At 36.5% G+C, this 27,660-nt stretch overlaps 1 protein-coding gene across 1 annotated transcript; it reads right to left on the reverse strand.

The window, feature by feature from the left end:
- Nucleotides 1–11,633: 11,633 nt before the first annotated feature.
- Nucleotides 11,634–14,324, reverse strand: LOC105060812 (subtilisin-like protease 4). Its single transcript, XM_010944644.4, has one exon. The coding sequence runs from the start codon at nt 14,260–14,262 to the stop codon at nt 11,872–11,874; it is 2,391 nt and encodes a 796-aa protein (XP_010942946.1). The 5' UTR covers nt 14,263–14,324; the 3' UTR covers nt 11,634–11,871.
- Nucleotides 14,325–27,660: the final 13,336 nt, after the last annotated feature.

The raw sequence follows: 27,660 nt of genomic DNA on the forward strand, positions 1-27,660 counted from the left end.
TAAATGCTGTAATCCCATCGATGTATGGCATCTCATCTAACAGTTATTGGTGACACATATACCAATGTATAGACAACTCTTTATCCAAATGCTTCTCCAAGCATGTTGCAGCGACTTGATCTCTAAGCCTATGGCCTCACCTAACAGTTATTGACATATTTCTTAATTAAATCCGATCCACCATTCACCAGCGAGTGCAAGCCATCATTGGATCCCTCATCTAACAGTTATTGGGCCCAACCCTATCTTTATCCCAAGATATTTAATGTCAATAGAGTGGTTGTGCCTTCCCGATGCAACCGAACTACTGTAATCAGTCGAGAACGATCAATGTCGGAAAAGGCACCCGCATCTCTACAATGGTGGAAGATCAATAGATTTAATATTTAGTAAAGAGATTTAGATTTAGATTTCTTCTTTTTAGTCACATATATCTGATGTAATGACTAATATGATTTGGATCAGTATATTTCATGTCTGACCAACCTAATCGGTATGAGTGAACTCGGGTCAACAAGTAACCTAATACAAAATATAATCTTCCAAAATGACCAGATAAGTAAAGATGAGTGAGGATTTCCCCCATTACTTTCTTTAGACACCAACGAATTGGTCAGGTCAGACAATAGAACCAATTAAAGAACCACCATCTAAGACTTGTCTTAAACACTAAATTAGTTGATTAGAATCAATTAGGTTAACCTATAAACTTGGACTCGAACTATTGAGCCAAATTCCATCTTGACTTAATCAATTCACATCAGATGTGAATCAATTTGATCAACTACAACTAAATTCAATTTTGAGATCTTTTGACCTAATCTCAACCAACTCTTGATTAGGTTTGATCAACTGCTCAAAATAAAAAAAGATTCTAATCCGATTTAATCAATGACCCTAGTTGTAGTTTAGTCTCTAAATCTAATTTGTTCAACCCATATCCGAAATTTATATTTTATGCATTGAAATTTTGAACTTAAATTCATAATTTTAGATCTTATAATTTTAAATCTTAATTCTCAATTAAGTGCATTATGTACATGGGTTTAAGTTTAGATCTCGAAATAATTTTTAATCTAAACTATTTGTATGGTATCTCATACAATTTTGCTGTCTGCAGAATCAAGTCAACTCATCCTAAAACACGAATCGACTTGTCACAGTGAGTTGACACAACACTAAGATAAATAAAAATCTATAGACCTAGCCTACATAATTGAGTCAGCTCATCAGCAAATAAGCCAACCTAGCAGGGTCTAGAGTTGACTCTAACAAATTAAGTTGACTCTTCAAGCACTCGAGTTGATCCAATTGAGAATTGAGTCGACTCCACGGGCATGTCAGTCACAGTTTCATATTTTCATGCAAACAAAACTTAAGATTTTGGATTTTGAATTTTGCAGAAATTAAGTTCTAGATCGTATGTCAAAATAATATATCACATATAATATTTAGAGATTTAAAACATATAAAAATACATACATAATCTAATTTAAATCTAAAATATATAATACATATAATTTTTTATTCGCTATTCATCTTCATGAGAAATATCACAGTCGGCACCCCTATATGTCATAAGAGAGAACTCATCGAATGGGCAAGAGAGGGACTTTAATCTCTTCATCTTCTTATGATTGGACGACCATAGTGATTATCTCAATTCGATTACTAAGCTACTAAGAAATTAATCTAACATATCACATATGTAATCAATTAAAAATCAGATCTAATTATCTTTCACACATCAAATATATGAACAATAATTTTGAATCTATACATGTAAGAAAAAATTTCAGCAAGCATACTAGATCCAAATTAAACTCTAATTAATCTATTCAGATTTAAGATTAATTTCAAATCTGAATAACTCATAATTTATTTTAGATCTGAAATAATTTCAGATCCAAAACAATCCTGTAATCACATTACAACATATAGAAAATTTAGATCTAATATTGATTGATGTTCTACATCATTCTAGGATAACCGTTCAGCATAATAGGATTATGCCAAGGCAATCTTATTTCAGAATGATGTTGATCATCTAACTAACCTTCAGATCTGATTTTCACAAATCAGATTTCAGATCTGAGAAGTTTTCATATTCATATAAAAATTTATGCTCTGATACCACTGTTAGAAAATACTATAGTTTCGTACGTATAGTTTAAAAAAAATTTTAAACCTTATGTAGCGAAAATAAATAAATTTAAATATTTTTAATTTAAATATGTATCAGATCTTATCTGAAAATCATAGCTAAGATCTTAACACGAATATGCTACCTTGATCTGAAATCTGAAAAGAAAATAAATGTTAGCAAAATCAAATTGGAGATCAGATCTCCATAACTTTGATCTGCAGATGTCTGGAGTTTTAATCATAACCATGCACACGTTCGATCTCTGCTGGTATCCATACGAAGATGCCTGATCGGAGCACCGAGATCACTAGTGTGCTAGCACTTTGTAGTTCTCGCTCCTCAGTTTTGGATCTGCATGTCTTCTTCTAGATCTCGAAAAAGAAGATCGCTGCACGAACTCTTTCGCATAGATCCAACGGATCTGAATCAGATCACCAAGAAGGAAAGAAGAACCTTTTAATACCAAAAACTCACGACCTACTTTTAATTTTTGCCACACCAATCAAATCACCAAGAAGGAAAGAAGAACCTTTTAATACCAAAAACTCATGACCTACTTTTAATTTTTGCCACACCAAACCTTCTTATCCTATGCACAACCTCTTCTTAATGCCCTAAAAGATCAAATCTTATTTGATCTTAGGTGTTCATATAAAAAAGTAGGGACAAGATTCATTGAGATAAGAGAAAGAAGAAGAAACTTATCTCACGCACTAACCTTGCGCATGCCCCACCTTTTTTGATTTTTTTATCACACAAAAAAATTTTCCATGCCCCATTCTAATCAGATTAGAATATTTTCTTGATAAGACATCTATTCAAATTAAATTTAGATAGTTGTCTTAAAGAAAGAGAGTCCCAGAAGGATGGGGCGCCAACTATTGGCGCCCCTCCACTCTTCATGTGCGCAAGCAACAAAGGGGGTGCATCTTCATGCACTCCCTCTCCTTCTTTTCATGATATGTAAAGAGAGAGTCTCAGAGAATCTGGGCTCTCTAGGTTATGATTCTTTTGGTTCAAGTTGGATCTTAATCGGATTCAAATCGAGTCCGAATTGAGTCGAATTCGAAAGGCTGTCAAGTCTGATCTAATCAAGCTTGAAATCCAAATCTGATTTGGATAATTGAATCTAATTAATATTAAATTAAATTAAATTAAATTAAAATTAATTATAATTTAATTCATAATTTAATCAATCTTAATAAAATTATAATATTTATTATTAAGTTCCTGTACTAATAATTAGTAGCTATCAAAACTGTAACGATTATAAATTAGCAGTTTCTAAAATTCAAACTATCAATTCGATTGATAATTTGAATATGATTCAAGTCATTGATCAAGTCATGCTTCTTTTGTGTGAGACCCCTCAGGTTCTATTCCATCTGGTAGTGAGACATACCGTGATTTCCATTACAGTATCATCAAAACTCCTTTCGATGGATTAAAATGATTCCAACTCACCTCAATAAAGATTGTTGATCTAAAAATGATCCTAGTAAGTTCTTACAATTCACTAGTGATGCCTAGCAGCATGTAGTGGCAACTCAGCAGAATAAAAAAGATGAACTCCTACATGCAGTTATCGTATGATACAATCTCTCTATCATGATTTTCAACTAGACGGAGGTCATGGAGAACTCGTCAAACTCCATCGTCAGTCTTATACTAGATTGGCTCGACTCGAGTTCATTTGTGAATCTTATGAAAACTCTTTTTCAGTATTCACAGTTACTCTGGTCAGAGGAGATTTTTTGAACTCAGTCTTGTGAATCGCATAGGACTTCTCCTTTTCAACCAAGATCGATAGATTCCATCTAGGTGCATCCTACTCCAAACAGTAAATCTGAACCTACAATAGACAACATACATAGCAAGAACCCAAATGACTAGAGATCAAAAGAATGTACAGTCAAACTAAGTAACCTCACTGTGAATAGCCAACATACCGCAGGTTAAAAGATTAGTTACACTACTGTAGCATCGAGAAAATCACTGATGAGTGAGTAGACATCCAAATAGTTTTTCGTATTGATCATGCTCAGTATAAATTATTCTCTAACAACCATCTATACTCTCACCCCAATGTCTCTACATCGCAGACTCAAAACTCATCTATCTTAAAGGAAGGTGATCCATACATCGATCTTGAATGGATTGATCACTGTCCTTCATGATGATTTTTTGATCGGGAGTATTTAGAAATTAACTACTAATGATGTATGTCTCAAATTCTCAATACCTTGAAAATATATAAAATCATGTTTATTAATTTTTAGGATAAATTATAGATACAAATGACATGATTGGTTATAAAGATTGCCTAGCAAGTACAAAATATGTCCTAAAAAAAAGTATGTGTCAGTCAAGATTTATTTCTAGGACACACATCTAATACTAACAATCACTTAAATTAGCTTAATTTGAAGTATATTATTATTTAGATTTCGAATTTGCTTGAAATTTCTAATTAAAGAACCCAATTCACCTTCCTCTTGGGTTGTTATATTTCTGGGCAATATTGTCATTGTTGTATTTTTGAATAAATATATAGATGTATTAGCATGACTACATGTTGTATTACTTATGATTGCTTAGATAGTTATGGAATAATTATGGTGGTAGTGGTTGTGGTGGTGGTTTTCATTATTATTTAGCTATGGTTATTTAATGTTTGCAATGATTTCATATAAATTAACATAAAATATCTTATATACATACTTAAAGATTTTTTAATTTTGCATGCATGCTTATATATATTGTTATAATTTTTTGATTTTATTTATTTTTCATATTGTAGGTTATTGAGAAGGAAATTGATTTGCATGGGAGCTTTATGGAAACTTGATGGCTTTTGTGGTTGAGAAGGAATTAACTTACATTGGAGCTTTGTAGAAGCTTTATGACTTTGTGGTTGTTACTTAAGACTTAGGTATTTCATAACTTTATGGTTGGTGTATGAGACTTATCATTTTATTTATAAATTTTTATTATGAAGATGATGTATAGAGGAACATATAAAAATCTTTATATGACTATGTATTTGAAGAATATTTAAATTATTATGAGTAGGTTAAATAATTTGAATTTTAGTATATTTTGCTTGTTTATTTGAAAAAAAAAATAGCAGATTAATTTTTTTATGACAATAAATTTTATCATTAATGGCAGAAAAAATACCTACAATTTAGAAACAATTTGTAGGGATAATTTGTTATCACAAAAAGTTAATAGGCTAGTAAAAAATTTTTTTAGTAACAAAATATATTGTCATAAAAAAATTAATCTACCATTAGTGATAAAATTTATTATCATAAAAAGTTAATATGCCATTAAAAAATGATTCTTAGTGACAAAATTTATTATCATAAAAAGTTAACCTACCACTAATGATAAAATTTATTGTCACAAAAAAAATTAACCTACTATTTTTTTTAAATAAAAAAGCAAAATATACTAAAATTTAAATTAATTAATCTATTCATAATAATTCAAATATTTTTCAAATACATAGTTATATAAAGATTCCTACATGTTCCTCCATGCATCATCTTCACAATAAAAGTGCACAAATAAAATAATATATCTTATATAGCATCCATAAAGTTATAAAATATCCAAATCTTAAGTCACAATCACAAAGCTATAAAGAAAATAAAGCTCTAATATAAATCAATTTTCTTCTCAACCACAAAAGCCATCAAGCTTCCATAAAGCTCCTATGCAAGTCAATTCTCTTCTCAACAATCTATAATATGAAAAATAAATAAACCTAAAAAATTAGAATAATATAAGTATGCATGCAAAATCAGAAAATCTTTAAGCATGTATATAAAATATTTTATATTAATTTATATGAAATCATTATAAATATTAAATAACCATAAATAGGCAACAATGACAATACTATAAGAAAACTAACTATTAGCAACAATGTTTAATAAAAAACTTCGTCACTAATGGTATTAGCGACACAAGCCGTCACTACAAAGCCATCGGCAAAAAGCACGATGATGAGCCTGTTATTAGCGATAGTGAAAATATCATCGCTAATAATAAATAGTAGCGATAGTAGTTAGCGATGGCTTTCCGTTGCTTATAATATTTTTTCAAATTAAAATTTAAAAATTTAAAAAAACTATTAGCGATGACTTCTCCATCTCTAATAAGCCATCGCTAATACTCTTTTAGTGATGGAGTTGCAGTCGCAATAGCCGTCGTTAATAATAATTTTTTAAAAAATAATTTTTAATAATTATATATATCAAAATATATTATAATTTAATTAACAAGTAATTATATTTACTAAAATTTGTTATACTTAAATTAACGAGCAACATATATTTACAGATATTATAACAACTAACAATTAACTATCACCATCATAAATAAAAAATTAATATTATATATTATATCAAAACTAAATTATATAAATAACATTATTCAAATATCAAATACAGTACATCAAAGCTAAAAAAATCAAAGGAGATCCTCCTTCATCTGCTCCTGTACATCCTCTGCAGCAGTAGATGGATGAGTCAGAAGTTTCAATATCTGTAACGAAGAAAAATAAAATTTTATTGATAACTTCAGAATTAAATTAATTGAAACTATAAAACTAAAATAATTGATGCACCTCAAGCTTAAACCTTTATGGAGAGATATATTTATATATATGATATGATTTTTGAATAAATTATTTCTATACATTCTATTAGATAATACAGAGCTATAGATACCCCCGGCTAGTACTCCATTAGATGGTTAAATTGAATTTTGACCCTCTAGATATTTTCTTTCTCCTACGTGAAGCCTAAACTGGCATGAAAGGATATATTTCAATATATTCTTTCAATTCTCGAATAGATTGTTTCTATATGTTTATTCAATGATACAAAGTGATAGATATCTCTGACACATCTATCGGATGGTTAGATTAAATTTTGACCCTCTAGATTCTCCTCTCTTCTGTCTCAAGCCTAAACTGGCATGGAGGGGTATATTTGATATACTCTTTCGATTATCGAATGAATACTACAACAAAACAGATTATTAGTGATGAAAAGTTTTCATCGCTAATAATCTAATTTCATCGCTAATAGTTATTAGTGATGAAATATTTGTTGCTAATATTTCATCATAAATAATCGCATCATTGATTATATTTTATGATGAAAAAAATATTTCATCGCTAATAAAGGATATTTGCAATGAATAATTTTTATCGTTAAAATATTTTTGATGAAAAATTTTAATTATAAAAAAAATATTTACGATTAATTATAATATCACTAAATAATAAAAAATTAATAGCGATGAAAACTTTTTCATCGCTATTAATTTAATTAAAATATTTTTTAAAATAAAATTTTTAAAATATTTTAGCAATAAAAAATTTTCATCGTAAAAAATATTTTTTGCAATAAAAATTTTTCATCGCTATTAATTTAATAAATTTTGTTTAAAAAAATATATTTAAATAATCTAAATGATGAAAAGTTTACATCGTAAATATGATAATTTTTGATGAAATTTTTTATCGCTAATAATTATTTATGATGAATAATTTTTTATCGCTATTAATTATATGTAAAATTTTAATAGTTTTGTATTTATTAAAAAAATATGTTGTCATACTAAAATATTATTGGCAATCAATAGTTTATCAAAAATAATTTTATCGCTAATAATTTAATATATTTTTTTAAAAAAATAATTTATAAATATATATTTTTAATTTCTATTTATAATATTTTTTATAAATTAAAAATTAAAAAATAAATTAAAAAATTTACATAATAAATAGATAAATATATTTTATTATTTTATTATATTAAATTAAAACTATAAGAGATTTGAAATAAAAATAAAAAAAAATATATGAAGAAGTCATCAAGTATCGATATTTGGAGAACGAGCTGGGGAAGGAGAGCGCTCGATGGAGCTTGGACTGGCCTGCTGTTGCCTCATCAGCTGTATTATTTATTCCATCTACACCATCCACTCCATCATCTGAATCTGAAACTGTTGATACTCATCGATGCGTGTAGCCCACTCCTAAGCTCGTTGCTCAGCCTGCTGTCAATCCACAGTAGCCTGCTGTCGATCCTCGACAGTCTATCTCTGCACCTCCATCAGTCGAGCCTCGCACATAGAATGGATGTCTGCCCTAAATGAGCATGAGGATGAGAGAGCAGTGATCCCATATCCTAGACCCCTAAAATTTTTTATTTTTTAATTTTTTTATTTTTTTTAAATATTAGTGACAAAAATTTTTCATTGTAAATAACATGTATTTATGATGAAAAATATGTCTTCATCGCAAATACTAACATTATTTATGATAAAAATATTTTTATCATGAATATTTGAAAATATAAAATTAAAATAAATATTTTATTATTTACGATGATTATTTTCATTGTAAATAATAGGTATTTATGATAAAAAAAATTTTCATCTCAATTATGGAGCTATTTGCAATGAAAAATAATTTTTATCATAAATATTTTATTATTAGTGATAAAAATATTTTTTTATCATAAATATCCTTATTGACGATGAAAATATTTTCGTCATAAATAAATTCATCGTAAAAATTTACTTTTCTTGTATTAAAATTATTCGTACATATCTCATTCGATGATACAGACCTATCTACACCTCCATCCTATCCATTAGATGGGTAGATTAACTTTTGACTCTTAGGTCCCCTTCATTCGACTTAAGCCTAACTATGTGAAGCTTCTAAATATAAAAATTTAAAATAAATAAAAAAATTACTAATATTGCTTGACTTACCTACTGTGATGGTTGTGACAATGAGTTCAACTGATCGTGAAGATATAGGTCTTGGAGAATCTCAACAACTGTGTCGTGGACGATGTCCCAAAAGCTTTGAGGTCATTGGTAAAAAATGTTGAGAAAAATACTTCGAATTCGACCCACAACCAAGTCCATAGCACAAAACAACCCAGGAAGGTAGCCCACGGCTAAGGGGGCCTATAGCAAGGCCTGGCCTAGCGTGCGGGCGTAGGCCCAGGTGCGGGTGTGGCCCAGTGCGGGCTTGCGCAGGCGCTCGCAGGCCGTCCGCAGGTGCGACCCATTGGGCTCATGGATGTAGTGGGGCTTAGCACACATAGATGCGTGTGGGCCAGCCTAGCAGGCGTGCGGGCCAGCAACCCCATTTTTCCTCAGTTTCTCACAGTCCACCATGGACTAGCGATGTTTTCCATGACATTTCTTGCAGTCCAGAGTCCTGTTACCCTAATCTTCATGCGAAGGTGCTATCTGACAGCCCTGAGAAGTCTCGATATTGATCCAATGGCTTGGGAGTTAATTGAACTTGTAATCTGAGTCCTGTCTCCGATCTTCACTCGATTTGAGACCTTTAAAATGCCTTGTGAGCAATAGAGGGTCCTGTTGCTCGGTAGCAGTGGTCAACAGAATGTATGGTAGTGGCATGGTGGCAGAGCCCTGAGTAGCAGTAGTAGATCTTGAGAGGCACCGACAGAGAGCAGAAGCAAAAAACTTCAGACGGACTGTCAGATAGCGGACAGCAGTCGTTTCAGAAGGTCTCCTTGAGAGAGCTTTATGTGAGGGAGTGCTTCTTGTTGAGAGAGAGAACGATTGATGTACGAGGGTTGAGGGTGTGATTTTCTCTTGTAAATTTTTTCTTTTTTCATATTGAAGCTTGCATGCCCCGTGGAGGCGAGCCTTTAGCTGATCTATATATTCGATTGTGTTTTTTTTTTTTTTCTACCGCAACAAAGTGGTACCAGATCTACAACAAAAAAGCTTGCTAATGATAAAGTTTATCCACGACGATTGTATGTTTGGTGATCACACCCTATCATTAATTAACACATGGTTTAAATGAGCTGTAACAGATGGCATATCGTTTGGTAGTTTCAAACAAAAATCACATGGGATGGATATTATAGACCATCATATGGGTTGGGCCAGATTTTACGCCATGTTTTTTTTTTTTTTTGATATCTTAAAAAGGAAACCTAAAAGTCAAATAGGGATTAGATTTTTTCTACTAATAGAGTCTGTTAGTTTCATAACTGAACAATAAAAAAAGAAATAAATTATATACCTAAGAGAGATTCTTTGTGACCATCCATATCCTCTTTCTTCCTCATCAAGTTTCTCCATTCATTATCTTCCTCATCAAGTCATTTTCTCCATTCGTAAGGTCTTCCTCCTATATCTCTCTTCTTTTCCTAATCCCACGCTCCATCTCTCCTATCTATAAGATCTTCTTTAAGTTTCTTTCTTCTCTTCTAAATCCATTATCTTTTCTAAGATTTTTGTATCTAAAAGTTCATTAAAACTATGTATTATTTTATCTAGAGGTGTATATTGGAATGTCGAATGAATATTTTACTAGGTGTATATCAACTGACTATATATTGTGTACTGATGAACACTAAGTTCGGTAAACTATGTATCAATTTATCTATAAATATTATTAAGTTATTATTGTATGTGCATCAAAAAAATTTATAATATATATTAGTAAGACATCTATTGTATATCATTTGCTTACGTGCTATATACTAATTAGTGCTATGTTCTGAAAATTATGTATTACTTTATTTAGAAGTATGTATTAGAACGTCAGATGAATACTTTGCTAGGTGTATATCAACTAGTTATATATTATGTATTGGTACATACTAAGTTCGTTAAACTATATATCAATTTAACCGTAGATATATATGTATTAAATCATTGCTAAATATGTATCAAAAAAGCTTATATTATGTATCACTTGATTATATATTTAGTATGTATCATATGATCATATAATGTATATCGCTAAATAGTATATACTAAAAATAAAAAAAAAATTTAATTATAAGATTAATAATTTTGTTAATAAAAAAATATTTTAAATTTTTAAGTTTTTTTAAAAAATTAATATTAAAAAAAATGACAAATTATGAATTAAATCCGGTTCATATGATATTTTATAGTATCAGTCTCGTATGATTTTTGTTCAGCAGTTTCTGGCATTATATCCATGCGATTGCGGTCAGGTAAAGTCTCCGAGCATAATTTCGTCCGCGTGTGACAGGCTGGCGCGGTCATTATTTCAGGTTGTCCGTTCTGGTGGTGATTAGGCCGTCCCTATCTGGCTTCTCGGTAGGACGGAGGTCAGGCCGACTATTCTCGGGATCAGATTAGCTGCACACTCGGCAAGATTATTAACTTCTTCCACGTGGGCCGTAACTATAATATTGCATTTATGCAGCGTTGAGCACTTTGGTCAAGTTATAGAGTTGACTATAATTGTTTACACTGAATGGATGAGGTTATCATCCAGTCCTCATCCGGCCTAACCAAGTCATCACCAAATTATCGAACCAAGCACGTGGATCATAGCAAAAACACCCCCGGATGAACGATGATTGTTATCGTCCAAGCAGAAATTTCATCAGACATCGAGCAATTTAATTAAGCAATCAAGAACACGAGATGACCACAAAGAGAGAACAGCAAACTTTCATACATGCAAAACACATGAAACGTCCCCTCCCAGTCCTCACCAGCTGAGTAGAGGTTCCGAGTTTCAACTCGGCAACAAGGTGGCACTCCCACCGTTATTAAACAGCTGCAAACAAACACACCACACACAAGCAGAGACACAGTACTAGATCGACTTCATTTACTTGCTTACATGGCAGAAGCACCTGAGAGATGCTCCATACTCTCTATCAAACGATCTGTACCATTATTGGACTATTAACGATTGTATTTCCATCTGATGAGACCCATTTCAATGAGCCCGGCCGATAAATTCCATGGCCGCTGCCTTCTCTGGAGAAGGTCACCTTGAATGTTGCCTTCTCGTTGACTTGAGAAAAGGTCAGCCGCTGAGGATTCACCACGACGGACACTCCTTGCGGAGCCATCACTTGCGCCTCATATATCGAATTCGGAGCTCCGACATTCGTCACCATCCGAAAAACATCCAATTTGTAGTGGTTTGTGCTGTTTAAGGGCACCATGAACGAGGGTAAGTTCAGCTCCGTGCCGGAGATGCTCTGGACAGATGAACAGGAGACGAAATGACCCGCTATGGCGCTAACCTGCTGATCAGTGTACTTCAGGCCACATAGGTAAGCGATGTAATAGCTGGAGCTGATATCGTAGACGAGACCTGGGTTGTCAGCTCTCGTCGGATTCACATGGCCGGATCCGAGTGCGAAGAAGTCTGCGGTGTTTAGGTTCTGGTCAGGGATCCTTCTGCCGTCGTTGGCAGTCAAAGTTGCAGTCGTCATGATTGCCGACTTGATCGCTGCCGGCGACCAGTCAGGGTGCCTGTTTTTCAGCAGAGCAGCTACCCCACTAAGATGTGGGGTGGCCATGGATGTGCCGGACATTATATTAAACATTGTTGTAGCTCCGGAAGGTCCCACCGGGAAGGGCGACGCAGCTAATATGTTCACCCCGGGGCCGATGATGTCGGGCTTCAGGATGGTTAGGTCGGCCCGGTTGGGTCCTCTGGAGGAGAAGGAAGCAACCGCCGGAGCTGGAGATATTCCAAACAATGTGCCCACCAACGTGATCGATGCCCTGGGATACAAAACCGACTGGATGTACGATTTTATCTTCAATCCATCGTCATAGCTGACATGGGAAGCGGGCAGGACGTGGACGCCGATAGTGATGGTGTGGCCTTCTTCCTTGCCGTTGGCAATAATTATAGCAGCCCCTCCGGCGCCCTTGACGTTTACACCTTGGTCCACCGTACTAATATTCTTTATTAATATATCGCATACCACAATCTTTCCTTTGACATCGATGCCAGCAAGTGAGCCATCGAGGCAGAAGGCAGCCCTTGGTCCTCCGACCGAGCCAGGATACACCAGTGGTAGCATGTCAGACTGCAGGGCCCTAGGCTCGAGAGTACTGGATTCTCCAGGGAGGCGCAAGAAGGTGGAGTCACTAGGCTGGTAGATTTTTTGGATGAATTCGCCAGACATGGGCAGGTAGACGGCCTCTCCATCAAGCTTAACTCCACTACCGAGCTCCACGGTGGATCGAATGGACCGATCGACCGTGCTTGCTCCGACCGTCAACATCCATGGTGCCTCGTTCGACAGCGTGCTATCTGAGGGTCCACTGTTCCCTGCTGCACAGCTGACGAAGATGCCCTTCTCCATGGCTCTGAACGTACCGATGGCTGTGGCATCCAGATAGAAAGGAACAGATGGGCCACCGAGGGAGAGAGATACGATGTCAACTTCATCGGCGATGGCACTGTCGAGTCCGGCAAGTATGTCAGACGAGGGACATCCGCCACGGCCGCAGACTTTATATATGGCCAGATGAGCATAGGGTGCTATACCGGCGGCAGTGCCAGTGAACTGCCCGACAACATTGGCATTGTCGACAAACATGCCGGCCGCGGTGCCGGCAACGTGTGTCCCGTGTCCAGTATAATCGTACGGTGCTTGCAGCTGCACAGCACCTTGTGATGTTCTCATGGCGTTCATTCCTTGGGTGAAAGTCCTTGCACCGATGAGCTTGTTGTTGCACAGGGACACGTCGAACTCGCAAGACCCTTTCCATTTTGCTGGTGGAGGAGGCATGTTGTGATCATCGAAGGATGGGTGAGTCGGTAAGATTCCGCTGTCCAGCACGCCGATGATGACGCCTTTGCCGAAGTTGGAGTCCTTCCAGAAGCCTTGGTCCCTATGCAGGCCCAAGAATTCCGGCGTGTAGGTCGTCTGAAGAGGCACTAGGCGGTCGGGGTGTGCATGCAAGAAACCATCCTTCTTCTTCACATCAGCAAGCTCTTCGTCGGTCAGCCTCGCAGCAAACCCCATAATGAATCTGCTGTAGGAGTAGACAAGCCGGGGCTCGCCTGAGTTGACCACGCCGGAGGGTAGGAATGACCTGTACCACCTCTCCAATTCTTGGGGATCGTCGGACTGAGCGGTGGCATGGTTTGGCTGCACATAAATTATATAGGTTTTCAGGCTATTCGTAGTGTTGCGCACCTCGCTGGCTATCGGGTCGAGCGAACAATGGGGTCGACCGATGGCCGGCAAGGCATTGGGAGAGATGAGGAGGAGAAATATAAGAAAGGTGATGGACATGTTCGTGGTGTCGGTGAAAATGGCTATAGCGTACGTGAACGGGGGGGATGAGAAGCCTCGCACCAAAGCTATGCATATATATAGAGACGTGCTGAGTTCTCACTGGTCCTTTGCTTGACGTGTTCCTACATTAAGGTTTGATTTGCATTTCTGGCCTGCTTGCAGTCTTTTTTGAAGAGATACCCCATGCATTCATCCAGACACCCAGACGTGGGCGCACGGTTGTACAATATTTTTCACGTTTTTTAATCTCTCACTCTACTCCAATCATGCAAGATTAGAAAAACCGGGCATGATGTTATGTCAGTATCATCAAAGCATGGACGAGGAGAAGCCCGTGACTTCAGGGCTCCAAGCATCAGTGCGAAGCGTTTTCGACCGCTAAACCACCCAAAAATTTCTGAATCTTTTTAACAAATAAGAAAAAGAGAACAGGGTCGGGCTCTCTCGTCCTCACGGGTGACCTGCCCTCCTTATTTACCTTTCTAGTTTCCACTGCCTTTCCTAGCTGTCAATGGATCAGCTACCTGGATACCCTCTACCGTCCCGAGAAATTATCGATTGCAAAAATACGATCATATATATTTTAGATCATCCAATAACAATCTAATACATCATCTATTATTAAAAATATATATATTATTATTCAAATTTGATCAAAAATTTTGAATGAAAAAAATTAACTATTTTGAATGGTATATGTATGTTGATTTATCTTTGAATGGTCTAAGATACACATGGTAGTAGAACTGTTCTAACCAATAATTTTTTCTACCATCTAAAATAATAGAGCATATGGTGCATTCGTAGACCTCATTAAGATGGATAACCGTGTATGGCATGCATTGCATGCATGGTTCATGCTACGAGCATATCTCATACACGACTATCCATCTTATGATAAATGGCATCAACAGATGTACCATATCTTGTGGTGTCGATGAGCATAACTAGGATCAGTGCTTGAAATAATAATGCAGCTTGCCATGTGTACAAACCAGAGCTTTGAGTTATGTATAGATGCCATGTGACCGCTTGTAAGAAACTTAAAAGGTTTTTTAGCCGTGAGACCAAACTATTGATCCCCTCGGTTAATTTGGATAAAAAAGATGGATGCAACGCACCTAAAGAACTGGCTTTGCATTTGTGGTTGTTGTCCACGTGAATGTGAAAAATGGGAGGCTAAACGTGAAAAATGGGAGGTTGGGAGGAAAGGAAAACTGGACACGTCAAGCATTTGCACAATCAAATACATGAAAAATGGGAGGCTAAACATGAAAAATAGGAGGTTGGGAGGAAAGAAAGAAGAGAAATAAAAATGACACAATCAAATACATAGATCACTCCAAGACTTACCTTCACGAAATATGCAAAGCTTCACTATGAAAGAAAGAATAAATATAAGAGGAGATCACACTCTCTCAACCCTGTACATCAATCTCTCTATTAACAAAAAGCTAAAATCTCTTACAAAAGCTCTCATAGAATCTCTAAAAAGACTCTCTGGCCGCTTACTATGCTCCACAGCCGCTATTGCCTGCTGCTCATGCTAGGCTACTACACTTCTCTCTCAGCTCATGTATCATTTTTTATAGATTTTAAAATAAGTCTAGATCGAATCAGACTCTCAACAGGACTCAAAAACATTCCTGACCATCCGATCACTCCCACACGTGCTTGTGGAGGCTTGATCATGCAAGATCGTGCATCTACACGTATTGCAGCCCTCAGATTGGGCAAAACAGCACTGTAGACCGTGATAAAATGGATTTGGACTGCGGTGGTCCATGCGGGAGGTGTGGATCGCGATATTTTCCATGGGTGCATGGTAGACCATGTGGGCGCAGGCCTGGATCATGCGCCAACGCACATCTTGAGCTGCGTGCCACAGTATACCCAGCACGCACTCGGGCGCCCACGTTGGCTCAGTGCGCAGCAAGCCCCACTTGGGACATGCATGCCACAAGCCATGCGCTCAGGCTCTATTGGGCCGTGTGCTCTGCAGTGATCGGGCACCCACAGGTCGGGCCTGTGAGCCGCACCTCCGGGCTGCTCTATCATGAACCTCGTGCTGCGTCTACTGGCCTGGTCTGCTTATCTTCTCCATCTTGAGCTTTTCTTCTGTAGGCTTCTCTGCTGTGGATCGAATTCTTGACGTCAAAACTCAACAATCTCCATCTCAATTTCATATTCTGCTTTCACATAACTTTGAGTGCTCCTGGATGATCTTGGCCCCATATCCTAGGATAAATATCTGGCTGCTCATGGATGGATAAATATGAAAGTCGAGCCAAGCTGTTCGATTCTATCTCTGTCACATGCTGTGACCTGTCTGACCTGAGACCTACTTGGGATAGCCTCCTACGGCAATAGGAGTTTCATCCTGCGACATTGCTTATTATCCTCCCGAGTCTCCTGTCTCATGCCCAATCCACTTATACCCAGAGCTCCACCTCACTTTGAGTTCCCACTGGCTCCTAAAGCTCTACCTCACACATAGCTTCTTGCCAAGAGGTAATATCCTCCATACCTCTTCTCTTTCAATACAACCCTACTGTCATGTAAAATTTTTAGGATTTCATTATCAACTCTCCACCTATAGCTGCTTGAAATCAGTCTACTCAGTAAAATTAAATTACTCCTGAAATTAGGTATGTATCAGACCTCGCCTAATTTTTTCATCGCTCCATCATGTGTCTGTAAGCTGACTATCCTGATGTCCTTGATCACACAACTTGATCCATCCAGCAGATGAACAGTGCCCTCGCTGCTCTCTTGATAGTCAAATAGCTTCTCTCTCCAACAAACATAATGCAAACATATAGAATCTAAAATTCACTATAGAGAAGATATAGATACCTCATCTGAGACCATATACACATCATCAGTCTCATCAGTGTCGCTACCATGGACCACCACTGTCGTACCCTTCGTTCGATCTCTAAGTTATGGATAATCTTTGATTCGATACCCCAACTCATCATACCTATAATACCTGATCTTGCTGAAGTCCCTTGACTTAGATCTGGACTGCCCATCTTACAATCCTCTACCCCTTTATTCTCTACCATCACTACCTTCAGTCACCATCAAAACTGAGTTGCCATCTGAACTCAAAGCTCGATTCTCCTACCTGAGAATCTTATTCTGAAAAAATGTAGAAGTGACTTCATCCATCTTGATGGTGCTCTTCCCCACAAGAAGAGTAATTACCAAAGATTCAAAAGAAAAAAAAAAAGCAACGAAAGCAAAACCAATGCCTTAGTCTTTTCCTCAACCTTCTCGCCAATGCTGAGATCAGTGAGAATCTTCTGAAAGTTACTGAGATGCTTCTGCACACTCTCTCCTTCACTCATCCGTAGCTGGTAGAACTGTTTCTAGAGAAAGAGAGCGTTGATGAGCAACTTTGCTATATATATCTTCTCAAACTTCGTCCACATCACCATCGAAGAAGTCTCACTAAGCACATGGATCACCACATCATCCATCAAGTATAAACAGATCATGCTCACCGCCTGCATCTGGAGCTGCTTTCAATCTTTCTTCTCTATGATAGTTGGCTTATCTTCGCACAAGAGAGTATCAATCAACCCTTGTTGAATGAGCACATTCTTCACCCTTGCTTGTCATAGGGAGAAGTTACTCTTTCTATCATATCGGTTGATTTCTATCTTGATTGGGTTTATCTTCTCCATCTTTTTCAATCTCGATCAAAACCACCGCAATCTGGACAACCGCAAGCTCTGATACCACTTATTGGGAAGGATCCCTCACAAGTGCGGAATATGGATCCTCTGTTCAAGATCGCTAACACAGATGACGATGTCGATGTCATAATAAAAAAAAATAAAAAAGATATAATCAAATATATAGATCAGTCTGAGATTTATCTCCACAGGACATGCAAAGCTTCACAATGAAAAAAAAAATAAATACAAGAGGAGATCACACTCTCTCAATCCTGTATATCAATCTCTCTATCAACAAAAAACTAAAATTCCTTATAAAAGCTCTCACAGAACTACTAAAAAGACTCTCTAGCTGCTCACTATGCTCCACAACCGCTACTGCTTGCTGCTCACGTCAAGCCGCTACATTTCTCTCTCAGTTCATGCATCCCTTTTTATGGGCCTCAAAATGAGTCTAGATCAAAATCAGACTCTCAACAGGACTCAAAAATATCCCTGACCGTCCAATCACTCCCGCGCACACCCATGGCCGCTTGATCGCTTAAGATCGCGCACCTGCCCATGTTGCGACCATTAGATCATGCAAAATAGCGCTCTAGACTATGATAAAATGGATTTGGACCGTGACGGTCCATGCGAGAGGTGTGGTAGACCGCATGGGCATGTGCTTGGACCGCGGGTGCACGGAAGACTGCATGGGTGCATGCTAGGATCACGTGCCCATGCTGGCCCAGCATGCAACAGGCCCCACTTGGGCCACATGCACTATAGGCCACATGCCTAGGCCGTGTGTGCTGCAGGCCGCATGCCTGGGACTTGCGCTCTGCAGTGACCTAGGCACCCACAGGCCAGGCCTACGGCCGTGCCTCTGAGCCGCTCTGTCATGAGCCTCGTGCTGCATCTGCTGGCCTGGTCTACTGGTCTTCTCTATCTTAGACATTTTTTCTATGGGCTTCTCTACTATGGATCGAATTTGAGGTGCCAAAACTCAATAGGAGGTGTGTTAGTGGCGAAGGAGGAGGAGGGGTCGATGGTGGCCTCATCCGTGGCAATCTTGAGGGCAGAGTGGTAGCGACGGAGGAGGTGGAGGTCGTCCTCGATTTCTTGTTGCGTGCAGCAGTGGTGGCGGAAGGGCTCCAGCGTTGGCATTGCTCCAATCGGAGAAGCAAACCTCAGTGACGACCTCCAGTTTGGCAGATCCGCTCACATGCGGTGGAGATTCAGCGAGGCTCGACGACCTTCGAGGATGGCGGCGGAGATGATCACACGATCGTGGTTGGCATAGTTTAGCACCATTACAAGTGGAGTAGGAGGAGGATGGAGAGGCGAGGGGTGAGGGGCAAGGAGGTGAGAGGAGGATTTTTTTTTTTCTCTTTGCTCCCGCCGCTTTACTCCAGCGAGCGTTTTTCTTCTGATTTTTCTTTCACGTGGCTCTCTCCCCTTTTCCCAAAACAACATATGTCAAAACGGAGGCCTGCCAGCATAGAGGTCTCTATTTTAATATATATATATATATATATATATATATATATATATATATATATTAGATTATTTAGAATAATTCTATCACATATATTTTGGATCATCCAATAATAAACTAATACATCATCTATTATTGAAAAACATGCACTATTATCCAAGCTTGATCGAAAATTTTGAATGAAAAAAAATTTTATTGTTAACTATGATTTGCCTAATAATTTTTACTATTTTGAATGCAAAAAAAGTTAACCATCTTAGATGGTTTGTTGACTTATCATTGAATACTCTAAGATATATGTGGTAGTAGAACCATTTGAGCCAATAATTTCTTCTACCATCTAAAACAATAGAGAATGCGATGCATTCATAGATGCTGTTTGGATAACCATGTATTGCATGCATCGCATGGTTTGTGCTGTGAGCACATCTCATACACAACCATCCATCCTATGGTAGATGGCATCAACAGATGCACCATATCTTGTGGTGTCAGTTAGCATATCACTGGGATCAGCACTCAAAATAATAATGCAGCTTGCCACGTGTACAAATCAGAGCTTTGAGTTCTGTGTAGATGCCATCAGACTCTTGTAAGAAATTTGTAGTTTTTTTAGTCACAAGAGCAAACTATTGGCCCTTTCAGTTAATTTGGATAAAAAATATGGATGCAACGCACCTAAAGATCTCGCTTTGAATTTGTAGCCATTGTCCGCATGGACAGGAAAAATGGGAGGCCAAACGTGAAAAATGGGAGGCTAGGAGGGAGGGAAAAGTAGATACGTCCAGCACAGCAAAGTCCAATAGTCATGGGAATCTCTATCTCGCTCATCTATCTTATTTGTTTTTCTCACTTTATATGTACAAGCTTGTGACATTATGTCACAACCCGGCCCCCATTAGTACGAACAAAAACAAAACAAACGGCCGCACATCCCATAGAATTTGATCCAAATCTAAGAAAAAATTCCATGTGATATCAATACAGAAAAGCAAGAATACTTAATATCTCTTAAATGATAAATATCCACATTGTAAATTTCCACATGATTTTCTAACCCGAACAACGTCGGCTACATAGCACTCATTTAATAAAAAGGATAACTTTCATATCCCAATTCTTTTGCTCACAGCCTATTATCCAATCCTCATTATTTTTAAAAAGGAACAAGAGAAAATAAAAGTGAGCCAAAAAGTCCAGTACATCACCTTTATTTCTAGTTCATTCAAGCATAACACAGAATATTTTCATAATATAAGATTTTTTGTTATAAATAAAAGCATACTAAAATATAAAAATGATAATGATAACTTGATGTAAATCTGAAATTTTGGGGAGTTATCTTGTAAAATCCATAAAAATGAAACTCGCAGGATTTGTAGAATTTTTTTGGGTACTATTATGGTGTAGGAGGGAGAGCATCATTAATCTCACATTTGTTGTAAGTCAAGAAAGACTTTAACTTATATGGGATTGAATATTCTCTCTCCTATGAGGTGCCTTTTGAAGGACAAAATTGTGAGGCCCCATACCATAGCGACCAGAGACCAAAATGGATAATACCTCACGTATATAGGAGTGAAGACCGACCTGTCCAAGCCACGAGCCCTTGATCACAATATTGATGTGCCAAGAAGAGGTCGATGTGCTCCTGGCTGACTATGGTGCACCTTCTATAACCTTGCCCAAAGTCTCTCTTAATTGGGAGGCTATATTATAGTATAGAAGGGAGGGCATCATTAGTCTCACATTAGTTGTGAGTTAAGAGGCACTCAAGCTTATATGAGATGGGACCTTTTTTCTACTGTAAGATCGCGTGCTATAGCGGCCAAAGGTCAAATTGGATAGTACCTCGTGTATGTAGAAGTGGAGACCGATTCGTTGGAGCTATACGTCCTTGACCACAATATGTACATGGGGAACTCGTACCCCAACAAAGAAAGCAAGAAATATTATAGTCTGGAAAAGAATATAAAAGCCATATCGGCCATTGCAAGAGACTCGATATTAGGAGGAAGAAAGGAGGAGGAGCATATACCCAAATCGGCATGAAGTTTAGATAAATAATCTATAGGTTGGTTAGCTTCTCTGTATGTATGGATAATGGAGAAGTCCATTTGAGGGCAAAGAGCAGCAATATCCAGCAAGAGGGTGAGAAGATGTCAACAAGTTATGCATTACCTAGTTGCCTATATCTATGGAAATTTAGCTCATCATAGTTTTTGAATCGCCTTCAAGTCATATTCACTTGAATACAAGATATAAATAACCTCCATCAATAATCCCTTCTGAGTGGCCTGAAGCTCTGCCATTGGCCCCATTAGAGCAAATGAAGCTATTGCATTGGCATACAAAATAACACCATAATGGTCTCCGATAATGTATCTCAACCCAATTGAATGCTTTATGCACGATGCATCGAAAAAGTTGAGCCACATGTTTTCTACTTTTGAAAAACTCTTCGGATTGTATGTGCAATCATGATGGAAAGCACACAATGAAATCCATTATTAAGTGCTTTTGATGCAAGAATAAGATGAAAAAAAAATCCTTTGTTGTCTCTCTCCTCTTTGGAAAAATTTCAGATATTTTCTCTATCGGGAGTGTTTTTGACGTGACGTGAATACCATTCTAAAAGGAGAACTCAGACAATATGAGGAGGGGAGAAGGAGAAATTATATGGTGGTTTCTTCTCTTCTCTAACTAGTCCCTTTAATATTTGAATATTTAGTGATCTTGGTCGAGCTAGCTTATCATGAGCAGCACAACCAAATTCAAAATCCAACATCTCCTCTTCACACATGATGGATTTAATATGATCGAAAACATCCATGTAAGAATAACTCTCAACTTTCATCCAAATTCAAAACCATTCTCAATAAATGAACCCTGCAACCCACAAGTACACCTACACTTGGAAGATCAATGCTACGTAGTTGTTAAGGAAAAAAATAGCGGCTACTATCCAAAAGAAAATATGACAATTAAAATAAATGTGTCTTGCTATAGTCCAAGCACATTTTGTTATATCAATTAAAGCACATCAAATCCCTCTATTACAACAAATAAATTCTATGGTGATGGAATTTTAGTAACACTTAGCAACATTTGTTATTATAATTACTCTCAAGTAAAAATTTTGGCAAATATTACAAAAGATACATAATGTTGCAATAGTTTGTTAGAAGTATTAGTAAAGGTTAAATTATTATATAGCAATGGTCTCTCATAACTATTACAAAAAAATATTTTATAATAATAGTTTTAGAAAATATCATAAAAAATATATAATATTATAATGATTATTTATGGGTGTTGCTAAAATATTTTATATTGCAATGGTATCTTTCAGCCACTATAAAAGATAATGTTATATAACAATAGTTTAGAAACTATCACAAAAAGATTTATAATATTGTAGCAATTTAAGACAAATGTTACCAAATATTATTTTATTACAATGGTATATTATAATCATAACAGAAGATGGCAAGTTATAGCAATAATCTTAAAAACTAATACAATAAGATGATAATTCTATAACAGCTATTCATAATTATTTAAAATATTATTAAAAGTTGTTATAAGTATTAGTACCTCATTCTATTGATAGAAAAGTTATTTTATCTTGCAATATTTTTTAGAATAATTACAAGATAAAAATATATATGATATTTTAGCAATCAAAACTCTGATAAAAAATAGAGAAAATCAATATTCAAAAAATAATATATGCTTCCCAATATAATGAAGGAAGAATCTATTAAAATTAACCATATTTTATATAGTAACCAATTAATCTTAATATTTTTGTTTGTATGTAAGTATGCCTAACATACATACATACATACATACATACATACATACATACATATATATATATATATATATATATATATATATATATATGTGTGTGTGTGTGTGTGTGTGTGTGTGTGTGTGTGTGTTTATGCATATTTGCATGGATGTATTGACTGGATCATTTATGGTCTAGGTTGTCCTATTCCTTAATCCGATCTGACTGAGTTCCTAAAAATTAGAATCAACTAAAATAAATCTAATTATATTTTTAGTTCTAGCTAAAATGATCTAATCAAGAAAAAAGAAGATTTGCATCAACCCACTCAACTTGAATCTCTTAAAAAAAAATTTAAAAAAGAGAGAAGAATTGTAAAAGTAGGTTTTTAGTCTTATTTTCTTTCGTTGATTGATTTAAAATTGAGATACATAATCTCTATTTATAATAATGAAGTTCATCCTTGTATAATAAAAAAATAAATTTTATTTAATTGATAAGTGATAACTCATCTATGGTGATACTTAAAGTCCTTGCAACAAATTAAACTCATGGCAATGGTTATAAATGTCATGGTATGATAGCAATACCAACAATTGCATGACTGTCACTAAAAAAAATTATCCATAATTGTCAAGCTTTAATATGTATATATAGCGATAATTATAGCTGTTGCTATAAGCTATATGGATTGTTACAAGTCTTCACCATAGGATAACTCCTAACCATCGTTAAAAAAATGATCTATTATCATTACACTTTAATATATACAGATAGCAATAGTTGTAACTATTATAATAAGTTATATTGATGGTTACAAACCATCACTTCTCCTTGGTGTGTCTTTGAAGGTTGCAGTAATCAAAGAAATTTTGCTGAGCCACGTTGATGTGCTTTCTACTTTGTTTCCTTTTCTAATCTAAATTTTTGCTTCTTTTTTTGAATTTGTCACCCTTCTCGCTTTTTCTAGATTAATTTTTCTTCTCAATCCCCGTGGCCTTCATGCTAGCTTCATTGATGTATTCAACCTTGAAGAGCTTCAACTCTTTTCAGATTCCTTTATGGAGAACTCCAACATATTTCATCAAAACTACATGATCATCAATGGAGATTCCAAGATAAATTACTTGCTTATGAAACTTGATGGTGTTATTCTGGATGGATTCACTACAAGAAATTTGACTTTTAACGATGAAATTTTAGCGACGAAATTTATTTTATCGTAAATAATTAAGCTTTTGCAACGAAATTTAAATTTCATCCTCAAAAATAAGGTATTTACGACAAAAAAAATTACGTTGCAAAAAGTTATATCTTTTGCAACGAAAATTTTATTTTTGTTGCTAGAAGTTGATCTTTAGCGACGAACTTTTTTTTTCGTTGCAAAAAATAATTTTTTTTGTGATGAAATATTTTTTTCATAGTAAAAAAATATTTTCTGTGACAAAAAAAAATTTTATCGCAAAAAAATTATATTTTTTACGATGAAATTGATATTTCATTGCAAAAAATGAAGGCTTTTGCGATCAATTTTATTTATATTTAGTCACAAAACTATTTCATCGCTAAATTTTATTTTATTGAAAAAATTTGAATATTTTATGATGAAATTTTAAATTTCGTTGCTAGAAATTGATCTTTAGCGACAAAAGTTTTTTTTTAATCGCAAAAAATTATTTTTTTTTTGCGACGAAAATAATTACGTCGTGAAAAAATTGATTTTATGCGATGAAATATTTGTTTCATTGTGAAAAACTTGATTTTATGACCATTTTTTATATTTGCGATGAAATTAAATTTTTATTGCAAAAAATTAATCATTTGTGACGAAAAAATTTTTTTTGCAAAAAATATACTTTTTTGCGATAAAATATTTACTTTTAGCAATGAATGTATTTCGTCGCTACATATTTTTTAATTAAAAAAAACACTTTGAAATAGGGCCCTAATTCAAAATAAACCTCTTGATCTCCCCACGCCGCTGCGGTCGTCAAAATTTTTCTCCCTCCCCGATCTCCGGCGACAGTCCTCCCTCCTCGGTCGTTGGTCGTCCTTCCCGGTAAGTTCTCTCCCTCCCCACCACCATCCTCTCTCTCTCTCCCTCCCGGCCACCATCCTCTCTCTCTCCCTCCCCACCACCGTCGAGCCCTCCCTCCTCGCCACCGTCGCCGCTCGAGCCCACCCCCCGTTGCTGATCGAGCCCACCCCCCAGCACGCCATCTCCCTCCCGCCTCGCCACCCTCTCCTCCGCGCACCGTCTCCCTCTCGGTCTCCACTGTGTCATCGCCGGTCGAGTCCTCCCTTCCCGCCACCATCGTCGGTCGAGGCCTCCCTCCCCCATGGGCGGTGGAAAGCGTTACTCCTCCGCCGCCTCCACCTCCGGGAAGAAGAGTAGGCCCTCTCCCAGTCCCTCCTTCATCGCAGAGGACCTCACGCCTGTCCTCTACCTCCTCGCCTCCATCGTTTCCCTCTCCCTCTTCTTCCTCTCCGACTCCGACCTCCTCCTCCTCCCCTCCCAAACCCTGTCCCTCGAATCCTCCCTCTTCTTTGCCTCCTTCCCTCCGGTTCCCTCCAATCCCTCGAAACCCTAACCCTAGAGCCCTCTCCTTCATCTTCTTCCTCCTCTTCTGCCCCTTTTCTGCCTCGCCCACGCTGCCCCCTTCCGCGGCGTCGCCCGTCGCTTCGGCCTCCCGTCCCCCGCCGCCGCCTGCCGTGTGTTCTACCTGGTCTGTAAGGCTGTCGCCGCCGCTGGTCGACCCCTCCCTCCCCTGTCTCCCTCCCTCATTTTCTTTCTTAGTCTCTTACCTGAGAAAGAGTTGAAGGTCGATCCCTTACTTTCTCTGTCACTCTCCCTTACCTGGCTTGTCTGGTTTCGTAGGGTCGCCGCCGCCGCCACCGACATCGTCGGTTGCCGTCACTGTCACCATCACTGTTCACGGAAGAGTTGAAGGTGAGAATAATTTTTTTAATTTATATATTTTTTAATTTTTTTTTCTTAATAAATTTTAGCCATTAGAAGTAATTATTTATTATTTTAATAATTAAATATAATGTTAGATATAATTATTTATTTGATATAATTAATTTTAATCATGATTTAAAAATATTTTAAAAATAAAAATATTTATAATAATAATATATTAATTGTAGCATAACAAATTTATAAGCCTTAAAATTTTCGTTCGAGGATAGCGTGCATAAACCAATATTTTTTTTTTATGAAAAAAATATTGGTGCTTTACACACTATTCTCGAATTGTCCTCGTGGATAGTTTGGGCACGTGAATGAATTTAATATTACAACACATGTGCTTCTATATCACAGAGTTTTGTCGGTATTTTCGATCATGTTCTCTGGATACATAGCACAATTTTAATGCTTGTGTATCTGGAGAACTGCGTCGAAATACTGTCGAAATTTTTTTGGTATAGAAGACATATATTGCAATATTAAATTCTTACGTTCCTGAATGGGATAGGACCATCACCCTATAGGTAGGAGATATAAGGCATTAGTCAACTATTATTATATAAAATTGATTGTATAGTTTGCATCATAAATATGTAGGTATGGATCGTGGTTGGATGTCATTGCGTGATAAGTTCTGTCCCGAGTATATTACGGATGTGATAATTTTTATGAATGTGGCGTCCAATCATACTAGAGAAGATGGAAAAGCTCGTTGTCCATATCGTCGATGTAGGAATTTATTTTGGTGTACCTTATCGGACATTCAGAATCATTTATACGAACATTGTATAGATGTGACTTACAAGAGATGGACTTGTCATGGTGAAGATTTGATGACTAGCTCGAGCATGTTGTCCAGGAGTTCCATAAATCCGTCGTCAGTCGATGGATCATACAGTCGTGAAAGACAAACACTCGGTGCAGAAGATAGAGAAATTTTAGAGGATCTTCATCCAGAATTATTTGAAGTAAATGTAGAAGCGAGAGCAGAACATCAGCATTCTATTTCGAGATAAGAAGCTGAAAAGGACAGTAACATATCTATAAATGATAGATTCGAGCGTCTATTAAGAGATGCACAAAGTGATGTTTATCCTGGTTGTAAGAAGTACTCTCTGTTGTCCGCCATAGTAAAGTTATTACACATGAAGATACTTGGTAAGTGGTCAAACAACTCATTTAATTGGTTGCTCAAATTTTTGAAAGACTTACTGCCAGAGGGAGAGTTACTTTCGTCAAGTCATTATGAAGCCAAAAAATTATTGAAAGGACTCGGTTTGAAAGTCGATGACTTGGGCCTACGCTGTGAAAAGATACATGCATGTCTGAATGATTGTGTTCTGTTTCAAAAGGATAAAAAAGATCTACAAGCATGTCCGATTTGTCATTCAAGAAGATGGAAAGAAAGTCGTGGTAAGGATAAGAAGAAAAAAAAATACCATGCAAGATTTTGCGGTACTTT

The sequence above is a fragment of the Elaeis guineensis genome, chromosome 4 (genome assembly GCF_000442705.2).
Source record: "Elaeis guineensis isolate ETL-2024a chromosome 4, EG11, whole genome shotgun sequence".
In the NCBI taxonomy this organism is placed as follows: Eukaryota; Viridiplantae; Streptophyta; class Magnoliopsida; order Arecales; family Arecaceae; genus Elaeis; species Elaeis guineensis.